The 21,977-nt window shown below is 45.1% G+C and overlaps 1 protein-coding gene across 3 annotated transcripts in view; it reads left to right on the forward strand.

Moving 5' to 3' along the window:
- The window catches only part of CLCN1 (chloride voltage-gated channel 1), a 103,454-nt gene extending 91,201 nt beyond the window's left edge, over positions 1 to 12,253 (forward strand). For all 3 annotated transcript variants that reach the window (XM_081844894.1, XM_081844893.1, XM_081844892.1), the window contains exons 17-23: positions 2,241 to 2,458; positions 2,758 to 2,863; positions 4,227 to 4,312; positions 4,954 to 4,992; positions 7,174 to 7,278; positions 8,724 to 8,810; positions 9,847 to 12,253. In XM_081844894.1, coding sequence (XP_081701020.1) covers positions 2,241 to 2,458; positions 2,758 to 2,863; positions 4,227 to 4,312; positions 4,954 to 4,992; positions 7,174 to 7,278; positions 8,724 to 8,810; positions 9,847 to 10,269 — 1,064 coding nt within the window. In that variant the 3' untranslated portion in view covers positions 10,270 to 12,253. The remainder of the gene's footprint in view (positions 1 to 2,240; positions 2,459 to 2,757; positions 2,864 to 4,226; positions 4,313 to 4,953; positions 4,993 to 7,173; positions 7,279 to 8,723; positions 8,811 to 9,846) is intronic.
- Positions 12,254 to 21,977: the final 9,724 nt, after the last annotated feature.

Here is a 21,977-nt window from a genome sequence, read left to right on the forward strand (position 1 = left end):
TGGCAGGAGAAGAGGGTAACTGCAACAGAAGGCATGAACAGCAGGAATTGGCCACCAACCACTTGGCTCGATGGACCGGTGCTTTCTGTGGGAGAGGAGGCTCCAACAGGCTGATGTCAGATATAGAGTGGGCTCAACTGCTGCTGCTCTGTGTGAAAACCTCATACTGTTTGTGAAGAGGGAGGAGGCACAGGAGAAAGACGAGTATATTTCTAGAGGGACAGCACTGCTGTTAGACATGTGTTTGAGAGCTAGTATGAGAGCCAGAAGCAGGTTGTTTGGCTGCAACGAGCTCTGACTAAGAAAACCAGGACCTTGCAGAATTTTCCAAGTGGAAAATTATACCACCACATACTGGCCAAAGATTTAAATAACCTTGGGCGCCACCTTTTCCTATCCAAAATGGCTTTGATTCTGTCAGGTCTCTAGGACAGTGTTTCCCAAATGTTCTACCTTCAGAGAACACTTTCTGCATCCAAGGGACTCCAGAAGTTTGCAGAGAGGATTCTGGGGCATGTTCTATGCAATACAGTTGGTTCTTTTGCAGGAAACTGGCTAGAGCCCTGTTGAGTCTTAACTTTTACCCCACATGAACGGAGAACAGGCCTGAGAGGCCTAGAATGCAACTAACACTTCTCTGACACCACATATTGCAAAGGATGAAACCTAGTAAAGATAGGGAAGTTGTCTTTTATGAAAACATGTCTACTATTCCTGGTTTTCTCATCGAGGAGCCAAATATGAGCTTCCAAGAGACACTAGAGCTCCTCTGAACACAGTTTTCTTTTTTCAAAAAGACTAGTGCTCTAGAACTTGCGGAGATGGTCACCTTCCTTGAAGTGGCGTTCCTAGAGATACTAAGTGGACACTTCTCTGCCTTTGAGCCTACATAAAACTGGTCTGTTGTGGAGGGTGGGTGGGTGGGGACTAGAGTATGATCCAGCCTTCAGAGCAGTAGCAGCCAACATTGAGCTCTCCCCATGTTTGATTAAAGTTTTCACTATCCCTAGTTGTACTTGGTGGGGCTGATGAGACTGGCAGTTTGACCATGCTGGCAATCTCTGCTTTAGTGGCACCTTGTTTGCTGCACGACTAGAGCCTGGTTCTTGGTATTTCTAGACAAAATGCATGTCAGGACCCATGGGTCATTCTAGAGAGACCTTGTCTTCCTCATATGGGTTTGACGGCAGCGGCAGAGGAAGCCACTCGGGTGCCTGGGCTGGATCTGTACTGATAAAAAAAAAGGCTATAGGAAAAAAACGCTATAAAAGCTCTCAATGCAGAATTCCATTGGTGATGGATCACTGCTCTACAGAGCCCTCTGGTGTACATGTTTATAACATAGTTATGATGATCTAATTGACAAGTGTAGCTGAGTCGGAACTTTCTACCATATGTGGTGGATATGTAGGAAAATACAGGTATACGATATCTTTATTGTGATTGTCCCATGCAGAACAATGAAATTGAAAAACTACATAAGACGTTCAAAACCCCCTAAAAACTCTGAAACCCCATTTTAAAATACACTATACTATAGAGAGTATTCTGGGAGAGTATCCATGCAGAACTGCAAAAAATGCTAAAGATCTCTTTCAATAAAAAACCAGAGGCCTACCTCCTGGGAATAACAGATTTGGATATTCCGTAAAAGAGGAAAGGTATCTTTTTATATGCGATGGCGGCAGCAAGAGTTCTGATTGCAGCAAAATGGAAGGGTAATGAAATACGCTCTATACAAGATTGGATCCAAAATCTGACAGAATATGCCAAATTAGATGGTCTATCGGAAAAAATAAAGAATAAATCAAAACAGGAATTTGTTTCAAAATGGGAGGTTTTCAAAGAATATTTGAAAAATAAATATAGTAGTGTAAATTCTGCTGCAGCATTCGAGGAACTTCAGTAATAGTTGCAAGGTAGATATAAGAAATTAGATATATTAAGAAAAAGTTCAATTATGATAAAAGTGTGTATTGGCAATAGGTAATATGAAATCAAAATATGGAATAGATGGGAGGTTGGGTCTTTAGTGTTAAGACCAATATATGTTTTATTGTTTGTTAAGAAAATTATGTGTCTATGGCTATTCATGTGTGTAATTTGGTATTTGTGTTTTTTCTTTTTTCTTGCTGCATCAATAAAAAAGAAAAAAGACAAGTGTAGCTGAGTCCCTGGGAAAAGGGAAGAAAGCCCTACTTGGCCTTACCTGCTTTCGTTCTTTCCCTCTCCTCCTGTAGAGTCCATGATCCTGCTGGGCTCTGTGGAGCGGCCAGAGCTCCAGGCCCTTCTGCTCAGACACCTCAGCACTGAGCGCCGTCTCCGCTTGGCCAGGGAAACACAGCAGCAGAAACTGGCAGAGACACCATATGATGGGCACAGGTGGAAGCACGAATCATTTGCTTTTGTGGATGAAGATGAGGATGAAGAAGAGAAGCCCGAGGTAGTGAAGGAAAAGGTGAGGAGGAGAGTGAAAGAAGGAACAGGAGTGGGAAGAAGGAAAGGGGGAGAAAACAAGAGTAGCATTGTTATAAGAAGATGAGATTTGGACCTCGAAATCTCTGGTTAAAATCTCACCTGTTGAGAATTCACATATGAGGAACCTTCTCATTCAACATAAGTTATACTTTGCTTGCAATGCATGTTTGGAGAGATTAATGCAGAGATTGCTGCAATAATGTAGGCAAAGAGTATTTGGGAAGGTTGCAAAATAGATGAAAAATATTTCAAGTTAAATCCTGGTCCTTTCTCCTGCAGCTTCCACAACAGCCTGCTTTCATCAGCAGTTTCTCAGAACCACCCAATGGCCCAGTGGCTCCTCACAAGCCATTGCCAGAGTCACCAACCCCTCAGGAAACTTCAGGTACAGAAATACATACCCTGTTGTCTTGGGGTGGGACAGAAGAGTGTAAGAGGAGTCTGCTGGATGCCGCCAGTGGCCCATCTAGTCCAGCATCCTGTTCTCACAGGGACCAACCAGATAGCTATGGGAAACCAAGCAAGCCAGACCCAAGCGCAAGAGCACTCTCCCCTTCTGTGGTTTTCAGCAACTGGCATTGCTCCATGACTTCGTCTAATCTTCTTTTAAAACCATCAAAGCTGGTGGCCGTCCCAGTCAGCACTTGGAAGCTTGACTGCTCTTGCCTATCTGTTCTGTGGGGAATGGGAGGGGAATAGAGACCGCAGGTGTGATGCTACAGAATGGATCACGAGTCCTGTCATCAACTCATCTTTGCTCACTTGGAGGAAGACAGGAGTGAAGATACAGGAAGCCCCATAGTTTGGTCACCTCTCCTGCCAAGGCTTCCCTTCATGCTGCTATATGATTTCTGTTGTTTCACAAATTCAGTCATGTTGCTTCCTATCCTCTTTCTTTGATAATCCCTGTGGTTTAGACAACTAGCTGCCAGGCCACATGTTTGCTGGGCTGGATCTGTACTAATTAAAATACAATGCTATAGGAAAAAAACGCTATAAAAGCTCTCAATGCAAAATTCCATTGGAGACGGATTACTGCTCTACAGAGCCATCTGGTGTATATGTTTATAACATAGTTATAATGATATAATTGACAAGTGTAGCTGAGTCCCTGGGGAGAGGGAAGAAAGCCCTCCTTGGCCTTACGCCCTTTCTTAGCTGAGGTGTTATGGAAATTCCATCCCAGTATACATCAACCCCAAGCACAACGCTTTTCACAAATTCAGTTGTTGTGAGCCACCAGGTGTTGAGTCATCAGGGGATGTTCACCCTTGTGTGAACAAGCCTTTATTGTCCTGCTGTAGGGAACATCTGACATTATTTTCTGCAATGGCTTGTGCAATTTCTTTGCCCCGTCAGAGCCAAGCTCTCTCAAGTTAGCATTCAGTAACTGTGTACATTTTTTTGTTGGTCTAGATCAGGGGTAGGTAACCTAAGGCCCGTGGGCCGGATGCAGCCCAGTCGCCTTCTGAATCTGGCCCACAGATGGTCTGGGAATCAGCGTGTTTTTAGAATGTGTCCTTTTATTTAAAATGCATCTCTGGGTTATTTGTGGGGGCCTGCCTGGTGTTTCTACATGAGTAGAATGTGTGCTTTTATTTAAAATGCATCTCTGGGTTATTTGTGGGGCATAGGAATTATATATATAGTCCGGCCCACTTCATGGTCTGAGGTTGCTGACCCCTGGTCTAGATTATGGAGTAGGTAGAGGGACCACACATTCCTTCCTCTGGTCTTACTTCCCACAGGACGGAGATTCTGGCGCTTGAGGAGACTGATGCGGTACCTCCTGTGCCTTTACCACCCTCCACATCAGCAAGAGATGGCTGAGCAGGTGAGGAGGCCCTTTGTGCCTGACTGGAAAGCAGGGGCTGCTGGCTTCTAAGACAGGAGCATTTGTTGGGTTGAAAATGGAGAAGTAAAGTAATGTGATGTAATGTAATGTAATGTAATGAGATGACACCTCAAAATAACGAACTGGTTGGTCCAGGAGTATGACCAAAATGGCAGCGGGTGGGGGAATCCTTTTAAAACATTTGATTGGCATAAAACTGCCTTTTGGTCCCTATTGTGTTCCTTCTGTTTTGCTTTTGTACTATTGGATTGCAGACAGTTTCACCTCACAAGTATATAATTTGCATTTTGGGCTTTATATCTGTGTTGGGGCCTTTGCGCCGTTATATCCAGGTGGGTGGGACGGGCACTATTTATTTGTTTGTTATGTCATAAAATAAAAAAGAATGTAACAATAAAACATTGAAAACATTTTAAAATAAATAAATAAATCCTTGATGACCTAAAACCGGATTAAAACTCACATCAACATTCTACATATTTGTACTATGTAAAGAAAATGAATAAAAATAAGAAAACCCGGAGGCTTATTAAGGAAGATACTGCATTTCTCCTATCCTGAGAAACTGATGTGTATTCAATACTTGATCTAATCTTGGGATTTATTTTCTGTTCCCACAGGAGTCCCCAGAGTTTGAAGACCCAATGAAGCCAGAAGAGGTATGTTTTGAAGCATAAGAGAGGGGCAGGGGGGTGGGGAGAACTGACCGGGCTGCCATCCCCATGTCATGGACCAATCATGGGATTGCTTTGGAAAGAAATCACAATATTTGCCCCCTTTCTCAGTTGGCAAGAAGTTGGGGCTTTTGTGCTTTACATAGCAATGAACAGCAAGCAGCTTTCTGTCCCAGGTAGCTTACAATCTAAAATGTAACCTAGAGGGAGGAAGATGGAGGGAAAAGTAGGAGGACACATATATGCATTCAGGTCAGCTACACATATTGAAGCTTCTGCTCTGCCTCTAAAGCAGAATTCTTTGAGGCGGGAAATGTGTTTTAAAGGCAAACTGCGTAAATGATGAAATACGCTAAAATGGCAAAGTTAACTGAAAGACTTCGAGATAAGGACAATAGAGACTTTAAGAAAGATTGGGAACCATTTATGTTACACCTACGGAAACAATGCGGTGAAATGGACTCACTAGTAGATTTAAATTAAACACTTACAATTACCAAGATAGATACAGAAAATATAACAACAACAACAACAACAACAACAATTTATTATTTATACCCCGCCCATCTGGCTGGGTTTCTCCAGCCACTGTGGGCGGCTTCCAGCAGAATATTAAAATACAATAACCTATTAAACATTAAAAGCTTCCCTAATAACAAGGATGTTAAAATATCAAGAGAACAATAATAATTATTTTAAAGACTTTTAAAGTTAGAATACCAAACAAGCAGGAGAAATTAATATGTAAGAAACAGAAGAGGGAGTTGAGGGAAGTCATGAGGGGTGGGGGAGATTTGGGAATAGTATTTTTTCTTTTCTTTTTCTGATACATTGATGATAAAATTATGTAAAATTTAATAAAAAATATTAAAAAAATAAATAAAAAGGTAAATTGCGTACGCAGCCCTAGATGTGAACTAAGAGAACTGTCTCAGATATTTTTGGGTGAGTGGATTCTAAGAGAGATTGTCAGCAAGGTTTAGGGAGACAGATCCTTTCAAAATTAATTTGCAAAAAAGGAAATGAAACTATTTTAATCCGTGTTGCTTCTTAAACCCCATCAGTCCCACATAGCCATGAACAGGATTGCCGCCTAGAACATTAACTCTTCATTCGTGTGCCAATAATGTCCTAAGAGAAGGGTCTATAACAAATCAAATCAAATCTTTATTATGGTCATAGACCAGCTTAGGGTCTATAACTTCTCTCATTATTTGCTGAAGTGGCATATTGGTGAGGACACAAGGTCTAAATTGCTACTTTGATTTCTAGTCTGACCCAGGACAAACATGAGCTGTGCACACGCTATACCTTCAAAGAACATTTCCCCCCTCAAAAGAATTCTGGTGGGAACTGTAGTTTATCCCTCATAGAGCTACAATTCCCAGTAATCCATAACAAATTGCAGTGCTCAGAATTCAAGGCAGGAAGCGTGCTTCAGATATGAAACTTATTCGTTTAAGTGAAAACTCTCTTAAGGCAAATCTTTTAAAATGTAGTATAAGCACCGACAACTGGGAAACACTGGCCTGAGAGCGCTCCAACTGGAGAACAGCCTTTACCAAAGGTGTCATGGGCTTTGAAGACACTCGAACTCAGGACAAAAGGGAGAATCATGCTGAGAGGAAGGCACACTTGGCAAACCCTCACCATGATCAACTCCCACCCGGAAACCTGTGTTCCCACTGTGGAAGGACATGTGGAACCAGAATTGGCCTCCACAGTCACTTACGGACTCACTGTTAAGACCGTGTTTATGGAAGACAATTTTACTCGGCTATGAGTGCTCTCCAAAGAAGAATTAGTTTCAGTAGGGGATGAGGAATAATGAGTTAAACCCATAGACTTTATGGAAAAGGTTGCCTGGAAAGAGGGAAAGTTGTTCTGACAAGGAGTTCCAAGCACAACAGGCAACAAGGACGAAAGGGGTAGGAGAGACTTGCAAGGAAGACGGGAAATAAGGAGAACTTAATCCCCATTAGAAATGGCTTCAGGCAGGCTTCCAGGGCACTAAGCGCAGGGAAAGTTGTTTGAGGAACCTGCCTGAAATGGCCCAAGGAAGGTAGAGCATATATGGTCAACGGGATATGGGTGGTGGGAGCAGCAGCAGTCTGGGAAAAGATAGGGGTGCAACCTCTGTGTGTGAATGCATCTTTCCTGTGTCAGATAGAAGCTTGGGAGCAGGAGGAGCTAGAGAAAATCGTGTGCTTCAACAGCTGCCGCATAGACCCCTCGCCCTTTCAGCTGGTGGAGAGGACATCCCTGCACAAGGTGGGTGTTGCTGCCCTGTCCCTTTCCGTCTTCCACCGCCCTCTTTTGCCTGCCCCCCCCCAGCCCCCAGCCTGCCTCTTGCTTTCCAATCTTGTCTACCTTTCTTAATGACTCTTGGTCAAAACTGTACAGTGGTGCCTCGCAAGATGAAAAGAATCCGTTCCGCGAGTCTCTTCGTCTAGCGGTTTTTTCGTCTTGCGAAGCAAGCCCATTGACGGCTTAGCGGATTAGCGCTATTAGCGGCTTTTAGCGGCTTTTAGCAGCTTATCGGCTTATCGGATAAGCAGCTTAGCGGCTTAGAAAAAGGGGGGGGGAGGAAAAAACAACAACGCAGGAACTCGCAAGACATTTTCGTCTTGTGAAGCAAGCCCATAGGAAATTCGTTTTGCGAAGCACCTCCAAAACGGAAAACTCTTTCGTCTAGCGAGTTTTCCATCTTGCGAGGCATTCGTCTTGCAGGGCACCACTGTATTTCATAGTCACAAAGCCAAGAATTGCTGAGATTGGGGTTCTTGCTGCTATTTTTTCACATATGAAAGAGACAAACAGCCAAAGACAGAACTCTCAGACCTTCCTGTTGTAGGGCCTATGCCATGATTTTACAGACACAAAGCCATGCCTCCATGCCTCATCAGTTCTCCTCCCTCTCCACCTCCCCTGGAATGCATAGCCATTCCTGACCATAAACTGGACAACTTGTGATTCCCAAGTGGAGCACAGCCATCATCAACCGTCTACTGTGAGCTGCCAGGTATTTTAGAACTTTAGGGGGTTTTTTTTAGTTTCAGGTGAGCTCCATAAACAAGAGGTTTGTTGAGTGCTATTTTTCTAGAAAAATAGGTGCTGGAACTCACCATGAACGCCTCTCTCTTTCTCATAGAATGGCAATGGCACCCACCTGAGAGTTCCAATGAGTTCCCCCTGAAAAAAAGCCCTGGGTTTGTTGAAACTTTGGTGGGTCACCCAACTTGTGTGGTGCCATTTGTCTGCTTGCCTGGAATTATGGGGGAGGTGGGGCAGACACAAAAGGTTCTCAAGCCCCTGACAAGCCAACACCTGGCAGTGACCTGGGTTGAGCTTGGAGGGTCACATGAAGCACAGAACTGCTCATCAGATTCATTCAGACAAAAACATAATCTGTAATTCAGTTTCTGTAGTTATGGTTCTTACGCTACATGAATTTCAGTATGTTATGCTTAATACCAGCGGACTTGCCACAATTTCTTCTCAACACCAACAAAACATTACAATAGGTGGGATCTGCACCATTAATGGTTCAGGTCCAAGCACGAAGATTTCATCTCTTGGCTTTGCCGAATTTTCTCTTCTGGACTTGGGTGCAACAAAATCCACCACGTCCGATTCAGATTCTCCATGAATCTACAATGACCGGCCTGTTCTCTTTTCTCACTGATAGAAACTGTCTTATCTCTCCCTTCGCACAGACACACACCTTGTTTTCATTGCTGGGACTCAGCCATGCCTATGTAACCAGTATGGGGAAGCTGAGAGGTGTGATTGCCCTGGAAGAGGTAAATTTAACTTTGCTACCTTTGTATTCCTTTGATCAGTCTCAGATAGTCCTTGCATTGTCCAATGCCAGTTGGCTCTTGCCTAGAGGAGTAAAAGATCCAGCCACTACAATTCAAGGCAGACAAATGGTTTTAAAGAGAGGTATGATCAGGGCAGTCTTGCCATGTTTGTACATTAACACTGGTTTTATCCAGTGCTATTTTTCTAGAAAAAGAGGTGCCGGAACTCAGTTCCAGTGAGTTCCTGTTGGTTTTATCTCACAGTTGCCCCACTACTGGGATGTTAGCTTAATAATGGTGCTAATGATTGTTTATTAAAGGCTTCTAGGCCCAGCATGTAGGGGCGTGGGTGGTGCTGTGGTCTAAACCCCTGAGCCTCTCGGGCTTGCCGATCAGAAGGTTCAAATCCCCGTGACGGGGTGAGCTCCCATTGCTCGGTCCCTGCTCCTGCCAACCTATCAATTCGAAAGCACGCCAAAAAGTAGATAAATAGGTACCACTCCGGTGGAAAGGTAAACAGCATTTCCATGCGCTGCTCTGGTTTCGGTGTTCCATTGCGCCAGAAGTGACTTAGTCATGCTGGTCACATGACCCATAAAAACTGTCTGCGGACAAATGCCGGCTCCCTTGGCCTGTAAAGCGAGATGAGCACCACAACCCCAGCGTCGTCCACGACTGGACTTAACTGTCAGGGGTCCTTTAACCTTTACCTTTAGTCCCTGAGTAGAATTGTCATTGTCAGGGTTTCCTGGGATGACGCAAAGTCTGCTCAAACCACTTCTATCTGTGGTGTAGATATGGCCAAGTATTTCTATTGAGATTCCACAAATTGAGACCCAGCATCCTTTGCATGGATATTTTCTGATCTTTTGATTCGAGATGGACTCATTTATAGCCATACCCACCTCCACCTGCCAAGGAGGCGCCAGGCACTCAGTGAATGATGGCGGAGATTTCCAGGTCCTTCAGAACTGTAGACTTGTTTATATGGTGGTAGTGGTGGTGCATCTGTTCATTCCCTCTCTGTAACTCTCAGCTCCAGAAAGCGATTGAGGGCACCACAAGCTCTGGTGTTCGCCTTCGTCCTCCCCTGGCCAGCTTCCGTGACACTACCCAGACGGCAGGTGGCAAGGAGCAGGCCAAGTGGACTGCACAGATGTGGAGCAAGCACGACAGTGATGCAGCGGCGGCGGCGGCGGCAGCAGCAGCAGCTCCCAGCAGTATGGCAGCAGACTCAGGGACAGAGAGCCCGGTAGCCCCTGGCTCTCCCTTCCCGCCACCCTCTCCTGCCCCCAGTGGAGGGAAGGCGGTGGTGCGCTCTGCCTCAGTGGCTGATATGGAACTGGAGGAACTGGAGCTTTCTGGCCCAGCTGCTGAGAACATCTCAGGCATCCTGAAGGACCTCAACCTGCGCCCCACAGACGTGTCTGAGGATGACGACGATGACGTGCCACTATAATTGTACAGAGGAAGCACCCGTCTTGCCCCTTCACCCAAACTACTCCTGCCATACTTGCGCTTCAAGGAAAGGCCTGTGGGCAGCTTCTCTGGCACTAATGGATGGTAATCCGCACTGGAGAGCCTTGGCTATGTGGGCTGACTCTTCCTTCTGCCACTATCAATGGGGTGGGGTGTACTTTGATTACCATGCTGTGTTAGGCATTCCATAGGGCTCCATCCCCTGTGGAGAGATGGTCATGGTGGGCTGTGCAGAAACTTCTCTTTAGACTAAATGACACGGCCACCAACATTTTCCTCGCCTTGCTTGATGAAATACTTAGCTTAGAGGGGAGGTAGACAAAGGATTTAACCCAGACTGGCTGTGGAAAGAATGCAACCCAGGTTGTCAACAGGTCCATAAGTGGAGAATTTATGCGGTGGTACCCTTCCCTTTGTGCTCCCGGACTGAAACTGTCTCGTCTTTACCACTTTGCACATCTCAGAAACCCCTCTCCTGAGAATTGCAGCTTTAAGAAAAAAATGTGTTTTTTGCTGCTTTTCCGGACCCATCCTTGTCCAATGTTCCCATCTGGAAATCACAACATTTTCCCAATATATCCCACTCAAGTGTGCGGCTCAGGTCAGGATGTGTTATGGAATTTAAAGGCCAAACTCAGTATGTATAGAGCAGAGTATCTCTGCCCCACCCGCTAGAGAAACAAGGCAGCAGTAGGAAGGCAGAGAGCCAGTGTGGTGTAGTGGTTAAGAGCGGTAGTCTCGTAATCTGGGGAACCGGGTTCGCGTCTCCGCTCCTCCACATGCAGCTGCTGGGTGACCTTGGGCCAGTCACACTTCTCTGAAGTCTCTCAGCCCCACTCACCTCACAGAGTGTTTGTTGTGGGGGAGGAAGGGAAAGGAGAATGTTAGCCGCTTTGAGACTCCTTAAAGGGAGTGAAAGGCGGGATATCAAATCCAAACTCTTCTTCTTCAGCCTGATCACTTGTTTTGTATATTTCTTGGAGATGTGAAAATTAAATGAAGGAAAGACTCAGTGCCCTGACTCACTCTAGGAAATGTAACACAACCAGGGCTCTGTTTGCAGAAGTCTTCTAAAATCCTGCTTTGGGTTGCTGAGCGGGAAGAAGGGGAATTAATCTGGCTCCCTGAAACCCAATAAATTAGTGCCCCCACCTCAACCCCAGAAAATCTATTAATAAAAACAAATTCAACCACCACCACCACATCTGCTGGATTAGAGAAATGAGCATATGCACAGCGCATTGCTCCCATATAGCTTCCCACCCAGCTAGGGAGACCTATGCAGAAGCCTTCTCTGGCAAACATAATGGCTGCAGCTTTATCTGAAGGCTGTAAGAAAATGATACAACCAGAAAGGGTAGTATTCTGAAGTTTTCTGATCATTAGCGAGGCGAAAGTTTGAGCAAGGTAGCACATAGTCTTAAATGGTTTTTTAAAAATTATTTTTACGTTTTTATCATGACCTGATGGACACTTATGCAAAGCAGTTGTCTTAATCACTAAAATTCCTGTGAAGAAACGGATGTGACAAGAGGCGGCAAGTGGAGGAAGAAACAGTTGCTGCTTCTGTGAGCACACCTATATTACAGTTGCCTATAGGCTTTCTACCAGTTTAACAGCCATGGCTTCTCCCCAAAACTTAAAGTTTGGCAAAGGTGCTGAAAATTCTATTATGAACAATCTGCAATGACATTTACTGGGAGAGAATGACGGCTGACCCTGTTTTAAGTGGGTAGTATCTAAAAGAGAGGAAAATGCCTGTCTCTTGAGCTTGCCATTACAAACACAGTTTTGTCCTAGCTGTGTCTTCCAGTCCTGCACTCCAGTTCCTTCGCTGCTCCATTAGGGTGGGTGAATCAGTTAATTTTGGTTTCTCTTGGTTCCTCCTTTTTCCTGTGCTAATTTCAGTTCACCACATCAGTTTCTTTCTTTCTTTTAAATAATAAAGCCCTTGTTAAAATCCATCAACACTTTAGGGCCAATTTCTAATACACACCTTTTTGTATGCAATTTTCCCTAATGCAATGCGTTTTGTACATTAGGGTTAGCATTTTTGTGGACGCTTCTACACCAGTATATGCTGTCTGTGCAACATCAAAATCTGGCACCTTCCGTTGGACTTCGCAGCTGCAGCACCCCAAAAACTCTGCACCTGAACTGGTTGTGCTCCCCTAGATCTGCCTTTGCTCAACCCTCAAATGCCTCCACGCAGCTTCGACAAAGCTCCTCAGACACGGTCTGTGAAGTGGTCTCAGTTATTCTTGCTCCTACTCCTGAGCAAGCCTTGGCTTACCAGAGAGGAGGATCTGCACTGGCATTTCTTGCACATGCAGGGGAATACCACCTGGAGGAGTAAAGTGCCTGTTCTGCCTATGTGAAATTGATGACATGCAATGTTTACCGTTTTTAGAATTCTCCAGCCCTCTTGGACAGTTCCATGGGGAAATAAAAACAAAGTTATTACAAGCAGAAATCACCAACACTGGAAAGGACATTTATGAATACACTCATGTGATAGTAGTTTCTTAGGCTCAGAAATGGCACATTTGGGTGTGCGTGGGCATGTTTTCAACAGCTGCATGTTACTTGGAAATTCAGTAACCGCTAGGAAACAAATCACCTACTGAGTTTGTCTGCCTTGCAGTTGTTAGGAGCCCTTCTGGGGAAAGATGGTGGCAATCCTGTCTATGCTGGGTTTGGTAGCTAAGCTTGACATCAGGTGTCTACCTACCCCAACTCCATCAGAACCATTTTGGACAGCACTTTGGTACAGCTCACTGTCCTTTGCCAGCAATTCACCTGTTCTATTATATGAGCAGCATCTCAGTTCCCAGGGAGCTTGTGGCAAAACTGGATGTATTGAATCAGTATGCTCGGTCACAGACAAAATCCCTATGTGGTCAGGCCCAAGGGTGTACGCGCAGGATTAGACAGGTCAGCTGCATCTTAACATTTAAGCAACCTGTTGGTCACACATTCACTGCTGTTAAAGAGGAGTGTGCAGGGAATGGGGATTCTGACATATGCATTCATCTCAAAAGGGATAGTGATCTAATAATAATAATAATAATAATAATAATAATAATAATAATAATAAAACCTAAGGTTACCAGATTTTTTTTCAATGAATCCGGGGACACTTTTCAACTTCAACGGATTTTGTATGGGGACTGATGTGTAAATCCGGGAAACGGGGATGTCTGGTAACCTTAAATTAACCTGGTTATTTAAACATGTGACTCTGGGCAGATTTCAAGGTTAGACAGTTCTGAGCTCTAGGCAGATTCCAAAATCTGTGGGGAAAGGGAAGCAGGTCTGCTGCCAAACATGCTCATTTTGTTTGCCATCTCCATGCACTTCAGTGCTCTGCAGAGTTTTCAACTGTGGATATGGAAGGCAAGAACTGCATAGTGCCTGCCAAGCGGTAAACATGGCACAGTGACTCAACAGCAAAAACTATTTTTATTCCTCTTGTACTTGCCTCTCATGTCTGCTGCCCCTGTAACCCTACCTTCAGCACCCTGCAAATCTGCCTTTAGAGGCCTAGTTCTTGAAGCAGTAAGCCTGCTTCTGGGCAGCACCCTTTCAGACTGCATGTGGAAGTTCACGTGTTTGAAAGCCCTAAATAGCCTCGGTCCAGTACAGTGGTACCTCGGGTTAAGTACTTAATTCGTTCCAGAGGTCCGTTCTTAACCTGAAACTGTTCTTAACCTGAAGCACCACTTTAGCTAATGGGGCCTCCTGTTGCTGCCGTGCCGCCGGAGCACGATTTCTGTTCTCATCTTGAAGCAAAGTTCTTAACCTGAGGTACTATTTCTGGATTAGCGGAGTCTGTAACCTGAAGTGTCTTTAACCTGAAGCGTATGTAACCCGAGGTATCACTGTATATCTGAAGGAGCGTCTCCACCTCCATCGGACACTGAGGTCCAGCGCCGAGAGCCTTCTGGCGGTTCCCTCACTGCGAGAAGCCAAGTTACAGGGAACCAGGCAGAGGGCCTTCTCGGTAGTGGCGCCCACCCTGTGGAACGCCCTCCCACCAGATGTCAAAGAGAAGAACAGCTACCAAACTTTTAGAAGACATTTGAAGGCAGCCCTGCTTAGGGAAGCTTATAATGTTTGATGTATTGCTGTATTTTAATATTTGGTTGGAAGCTCCCCAGCCAGATGGGTGGGGTATAAATAATAAATTATTATTATTATTATTATTATTATTATTATTATTATTATTATTTGAATTCTCCTCCATCCCAAAGTTCTTCTCGCATAGAAAACTCAGTGTCAGGCAGGTGTTACAGTCCAGATGCTGGGCTACTGTCACTGTAAGAATTAGGCCAGCATCTCAAATGCTGAGTCCTATGGGAATTTTGAAACTTTTGCAAGCTCCTAGTGGAAAGCTAAGACAAACTCACAAGCAGCTGCATATGTGCACACCATGGGGAATAGTAACAATTTTGGCTTAGGCCCAGCTATACTAATGTGAGCCACCTTGAACATTTACAGCAGCACAGAGATCCATACAATAAATAAATACTGTCAAAATATGCATCCAAGTTACGACGACACGTAGAAAATATATTTATTAGTACATACAAATGTTAAGATACATATTCTGTGAACACAGTGACAGCACTTGGACGTTTTACTTAAAAAACAAAAACAAACAACCCCCAAACAGAATATGGCCTGGTTCTCATGGACAGCATCAGCCCATGTCTGTGTCGCAATGCTTTCAGCTGCAGGAGTGGGTGGGGACTTACAGAACAGAATGTCCCTCCATATTGGATTTCCTAGGTAAAGCTATCGAGCACCCCTTTCTGAAGGGTCAGCAGTGTGAAATTGTACAGCCCAGACACAGGTCAATAAGGTATAAAGCAGGATTTAAAAAGAAACCAAAACATGACAGCAAGAATGTTATGTATGTTACTTTTTGCTTGTATTTTGTGTGTGTCAACAAACATATTCCCTATGTTTTGAAGGGTCTGGGATGTGCCCATAGCTTTTTAGGTTGGGTTATTGGTTTCTAGGCCAACAATCTCAACAGGTGGTATATTATTATTATTGTGTCGGGGATACATAAAATGTCCAGTACCTGTCTAGGTGCGCTTCTCGGAGTTGGTGGGGAAAAAATTCTTCTGATAATGGTCTTGCTCACATGTATGGACGGAAGTGTCTTCACTGACAACACAGGTCTTGGTGAGCATGGAGGAGAAGTGTGCTTCTTGGAAGTTGCTGCTCTCTGTTTTTGTTTGCCTCTTGATCTTGGCTCTTAGAACTGTACTCCTCTTCTGGGTCATGCTGCATTCTTTCATGGAACGATCCCGCCATCCCCAATGTTTCATATATAATGAGACTGTAATGGAATGTCATGCTGAGGCAGGGGAGGGGCCAGGGCAAGGAAGTCACAAGGCTCGTTGGGCCAGGCCAGGACCTCCACTGTCAAAAAGGCTGTTTTCTGGCAAAAAGGTCATAATTACCTTTCATTAGTATCAGGCAGTGTCTGAGCATCATCTCCATCGATAGAAGGGGGAGCCCAAAAATGAAAATCCTAACGTCTAACCATGTATGTAAAGTTAAAGAACAGAAACATTAAACTTTGTCTTATTTTAAAATATACACTGGGTCGTCTGGCTGAATATACTACATCTTTTAGCTGCTTGGGAGCTTGGCCAATGCAAAGACACAACCTAAGCCCCCAAAACATCATCACTATAACCCAACCTTTCCCGAGCTGGTGCTGATGGGGTATGTAGTCTCAAGCAGCTGGAGGGCACCAGGATGGGAACAGCTGCTGTAGATGCACTCGCTGTCAGAAATCGCAACTGTGAGTCCATTTCCCAGCCTGTTCCCCCTCCATAAACTCTAGTGGCCGCTACCTCGGGTTATGCCATCATTATGTCCTTGCTATCTTTCCCACCATCCCCCAACCTCATAATTGGCTTTTCTAGCGGCAGCTAGACTGGTGACTGGGAGTGGCCGCCAGGACCACATAACACCGGTCCTGAGAGATCTGCATTGGCACATTTCAAAGTGTTGGTGCTGATCTTTAAAGCCCTAAACAGCCTTGCCCAGTATACCTGAAGGAGCATCTCCACCCCCATTGTTCAGCCCGGACACTGAGATCCAGCACCGAGGGTCTTCTGGCGGTTCCCTCATTGCGAGAAGTGAGGTTACAGGGAACCAGACAGAGGGCCTTCTTGGTAGTGGCACCCGCCCTGTGGAATGCCCTCCCTTCAGATGTGAAGGAAATAAGCAGCTATCTTCTTTTTAAAAGACATCTGAAGGCAGCCCTGTTTAGGGAAGCTTTTAATATTTAATGTTGTATTGTTTTTAACACTTGATTGGAAGCCGCCCAGAGTGGCTGGGGAAACGTGGAAGGGTGGGTGGGTGGGCTTTATATATTAGGTTCTTTTTCAGCCCAGTCACATTTTTCCATCCTTTTCTCCTGCTCCCTGCTGTGACGTTAACATATGAGAGTGATGGAGGTGAAATAGTTAAACAGGCTACCCAATCAGAACCCAGGGGTGGAGTCAGAGGGACTATAAAACCAGCTCTGGGAGGGGCGGAGGAGGAGTTTGTTGAGGAGTTTGTTGGGAGTTGGGTGGTTGGAGTGGGAGTGAATTGGGATAGAGTTTGTGGGTAGGTTGAGTTAGTGTAGAGAAATAAGCTGGGTCAGGAATAGTTAGGGGCTAGGAAGACAAGTAAATATCTGAGAGGAGGTTTAGTGAGTGAGAGCAGGGAATGGAAGTTATAGGTCTGGATAGGCACCCCATGTTTGTAATGGAACGATACCGTTTATGAAACCACACGCTTGTTAAACTGCAATAAATAAACAGAAGTTTATGTTCCAATTTAACCCTGACTGGACTCAGTATTGTACCAGGTAGGGCTTGGGTGGTGGCAGCGAGAAATAAAGTGGTGGCACAGGGATCAATAGACGGTGAAACGTCCGGGGACCCTGTGTGATCGCCACACCCGCCACCTCCCTTTCAGAATACGCTCAGTGCATCTGGTAAGACCTCCCGCACGGAAATAAAACACACTTCCACCAACCACAATGGCAAAACCACGTGCTGTTTAATAACAATAACTTCACGAGGTTCATACATGCCCTTCCAGGCCATGTTCCCTCATCCTCGGTGGGTGTGAACCACAACCAGGCATGGTCGCCAGATAGTTTTTATATCTATTTGTATAGTTACATATATATATTTATATATATGGTATATATATATATATATTTATAGAAGATATAATTCTCATAAGTCACATTATCAAAACATGCGCAGAATAACCAGCAAAAAAGTTTCAAGCAAAGACATTTTGGAGCTGGAAGACCAAAGGCAAATCTGTTTTTTGTTTGTTGTTTGTTTGCTTGTCTGGTAGGGGGCTTCCCCCTCCCCTAGACAGAAGGGGTGTCGGTAGTGGTGAGAGGGTTACAACTGTAGACCCATGTCTTGTCCTGCTCTTCCCTATTACCCTCCTTTCTCCCTGAAAAGTCACAGACCTCAATAAATGTCATCCGTAAAGGATGGGAAGATTCTACGCTTCACCCCTTGTTCAGAAATTCAGAGCAGGAAAAGGACTTAGAGCTGCCCCTCTCCTCGTAATCTCCTGATGCAATTCATATATATATATATATATTTAAAAAACCACCCAAACTTAAGCCCCCAACCTTTGGTAACTTTTAAACGTGCTTAAGTAGATCAGTCCCCATTGCTCCCTTGCACACAACCCTTATAATCTGTAGTACCCCCCCCCTGCCCACCCCTGAAAATAGCTGTTAAAAAAAAAAAAGAATTTGCTCATTGCAAAATTATTTTTGAGGCTCATTTTGTAGCTGGGAGGACCCCAAGGATTCCACCACTTCATGCACAGCACCAAATGAACCAGATAAATATTAAAGGATAGTAGCTTATATTCACAAAATTGTTTCTGTCTCACACATAGCATGGTTTCTGGAAACAACAGAAGGAATCGGAGCAAAGGTTGCTCAAATGGACTTTTGGACAAAACCCAGACGTAGGCGGTTGTAGACTTTAAGGAAAAGGCATTCTGGATCTGAAGAGATGCCTGCGGAAAAAGGGTTCGGGTAAGCCTGGCCTGGAACGTGTGGAAAGAAAGCGGAACCGATTTCAGAGAACACGGAAGCCCCTTTTCTTTCTTTTTAGCTCTGAAGGGATAACTCTGCATATGGACTGTACCACTTCAGGCTGCAACTGTGGGTCCACGCGACTGAACGCTCTTACATACAAAAACTTTCTTGCACATGGAAAACCTATGTTGGGGAGAAGTCTAAGTTAGAACCCTTCACCCTCACATCTAGTACTCTATTTTGTCTGGAGGAGCGTTCAGACCAGAGTGGATTAAACACTTCCAGTGCTTTTCTTTCTTTCTTTCTTTCTTTCTTTCTTTCTTTCTTTCTTTCTTTCTTTCTTCTCTCTCTCTCTCTCTCTCTCTCTCTCTCTCTCTCTCTCTCTCTCCCCCCCCCCCATTTTACTCTGCCATGTCACTCCCTGCAGGGTCTTGAGACCATGCAAGCTTTGCAAGGAGAAAACAGCTGGAGGGAAACCAGTTTTGGGAGGAGAGGGTAGAAATACTTGCCTGTTTCCTTCTCACTTCAATCATTTTTTCCCACTCCCATGGCTTTTATATGAATTGGTCTCAGCTTGCTTACAAGTCAAGGGTTGTGCCACCATTAAACAAAGAGCTCTTTCCTTGTATAGATACAATAAAAACTTCTCCTAAGCATTTCATGCTTTTTAAAAAAGAAAATAGAAATAAGGTCTTGGGTAAGTGGATGTTCAGGAATAAGTATCCCTCTCTCCTGCATATGAAATTAAAGGAAGACCCAGAGCAGGGCTGCAGCAAAATGTCTGGTGCCGGAGCTGATTTGATGCATGGAAAGGTGACATTCAGGTGGGAAACGGCTACAGAATTTCACTCCTTTTGCAACCAAATCACCTACCTCCATCTGCCGTCTTACCACCTATTTGTTACATGACCACAAAACCCTAAAATGAGGGCACCAGCTCAGCCACGGCTTGGCTACCTGAGACTCAGACTTCAATCTTATCAAAGTAACCAGAGACAGGATGGTAAACAGAGGCACAAGCCAACGTCCAACTTTCCCTTCCACAACAAACTGGTTTATGGGCCACAATGGCTGGTTGTACAACACATCTTGCTTTAGAGGCTGTCCAACAATTACAGAAAATTATTTTCACTCTAGGCCAGTCTAAGATAGGACTGCGTTGGAAAAAAACCAAATGACACCCTCCCACTAACGTATCTTATTTATTTCTTTTCTTACACCTATACCCCTTCTTTCTTGTGTTCATCACTGAACACAAGGCATTATATTTGTGGTTCCCAGATAGCCTGGCATCCTGGCATTGCTCAGACCCAGACCTGTTTAGCTTCAACAAGGAGGTGGCTTCATGTGCTTTCAGACCATACCTGGAAACCCATAAAGTGCAATTCATTAAAACAGCACAAAACAAGTTCCATTGAAGTGAAGAGGATCCATTATGCACTGGCTCATTTTGATGGAACTTGTGTAGAAAAGCTTCCCAGAAACCACCCTGATCAGCTGTTTGGTATGGGGGAAATAAACCAAGATGCCACACTCTCCGTCCTGAATAGCAGCGTTTCCCAAACTTGGGTCTCTAGCTGTTTTTGAACTACAGTTCCCATCATCCCTGAAAACTGGTCCTGCTAGCTAGGGCTCGTGGGAGTTGTAGTCCAACAACAGCTGGAGACCCAAGTTTGGGGGGAAACTGCTGAAGAGCATCATTAGCAACTGCTGGATGAACAGTGCTGGCAGTGGAAGTGGGATGGTTTCATTTCAGACCAGGCCAAACTTGAATATGTCCGTTGAAAAGAGGTGGAGTCCTTTTAGCCCTCCCTCCCCTTTGGGCACTGTGTTTGAGACTAAATTGGGATGCGGGTGGCGCCGTGGGTTAAACCACAGAGCCTAGAACTTGCCGATCAGAAGGTCGGCGGTTCGAATCCCCGCGACGGAGTGAGCTCCTGTTGCTTGGTCCCAGCTCCTGCCAACCTAGCAGTTTGAAAGCACGTCAAAGTGCAAGTAGATAAATAGGTACCGCTCCGGCGGGAAGGTAAACGGCGTTTCCATGTGCTGCTCTGGTTCGCCAGAAGCAGCTTAGTTATGCTGGCCACATGACCCGGAAGCTGTATGCCGGCTCCCTCGGCCAATAAAGCGAAATGAGCGCCACAATCCCAGAGTCGGCCACGACTGGACCTAATGGTCAGGGGTCCCTTTACCTTACTTGAGACTAAATACATGCAGCCCTGTGAGCTGGATCAAGAGAGGAAACACAGAATCGCAGCACCTGCTTGTGCTCAGAGCCACTCAACCAGCTAACAAAGCCCTCTGTTGGGGCATTTATGCCGCACACAGAAAAAGCCTACATGGCTAGGGCAGGCTCCCTGTCATTGAAGTCACCTCTCTAGCTTACTGAGGGGAAGCAGAGCAACACAAACATGGCAGAAGGCAGCAGGGCCAACAAGGGCCCCTCTGCTCCCCCTGCAATTTGACCCACATGTGGGGTGAATGCCTGAACAGGGTTATCAAAGCCTATTAAACCCAGGCTATCCTGCCAAACACACTGAAACTGAAGCCACACATCTTAGCCTGAAATCTCTCTGTCTAAGCCATTCCATTTCCGAGCTCGTCCATCAGACATGGAAATTACCACGGCCTCAGTCTGCTTTATCTGAGGGCAAGCTCTCAAAGAAACTAGTGCAATGTACTGGTTAAGAGAATGTGCTGCAATTTGGGAAGCTCTGGGTTCAAGTATCTCTGCCATGAAATCCTGGGGCGGGCCATAGCTTAGGAGGTAGAAGGCCCCGGGTTCCATTTTCAGCATCGCCAAGTAGGGTGAGAATGCCATCTTGAGAGAGCCACTGTGAATGCAGACGATATGGAGTAAAATGGACTAACGGTATGACTCTGCGTAAGGTGAGCTGCTATCCCTCCCAGCATCATCTGCTCCAGTGATGAAATGAGGCCAAGACATACTTAAGAGCCAGTGTGGTGTAGTGGTTAAGAGCGGTAGTCTCGTAATCTGGGGAACTGGGTTTGCATCTCCGCTCCTCCACATGCAGCTGCTGGGTCACCTTGGGCCAGTCACACTTCTCTGAAGTCTCTCAGCCTCACTCACCTCACAGAGTGTTTGTTGTGGGGGAGGAAGGGAAAGGAGAATGTTAGCCGCTTTGAGACTCCTTAAAGGGAGTGATAAAGCGGGATATCAAATCCAAACTCTTCTTCTTCTTCTTGTCTAACTTATAGGTTTGTCATGATGGCGGTGAAAATTTTCTCCTTAGAGAGGCTTGCCTGGCACCTGCCTTAATATCATTCTAGCTTCAAGCCAATTCTGTTTTTGTTTTTCCAGTCTTTTGTTGTATTTTTCTTCTAATTTGATTTCAACTCTGCTGTACGCTGCCTATACTAAGGTATGCATTCCTTACGCACTTTGGCTACTTGGTATTCTAACTGTGCAAGTCACCTTATGCAAGCCACCCAGATAATTTGTTGAAGTCTTACAAAGCAGAGGTTGTACATGAATTATTCTGAGCGCTTGGGGAAAGTCTTACATATTCTACAAAGTGAAGTAGAATTCCTAAGGTTTTCAAGCCACCTTGGCTGTGCCCGCCCATTGGTAGCAG

This window comes from Podarcis erhardii, assembly GCF_964252035.2.
Source record: "Podarcis erhardii genome assembly, chromosome: 17".
NCBI lineage: Eukaryota > Metazoa > Chordata > Lepidosauria > Squamata > Lacertidae > Podarcis > Podarcis erhardii.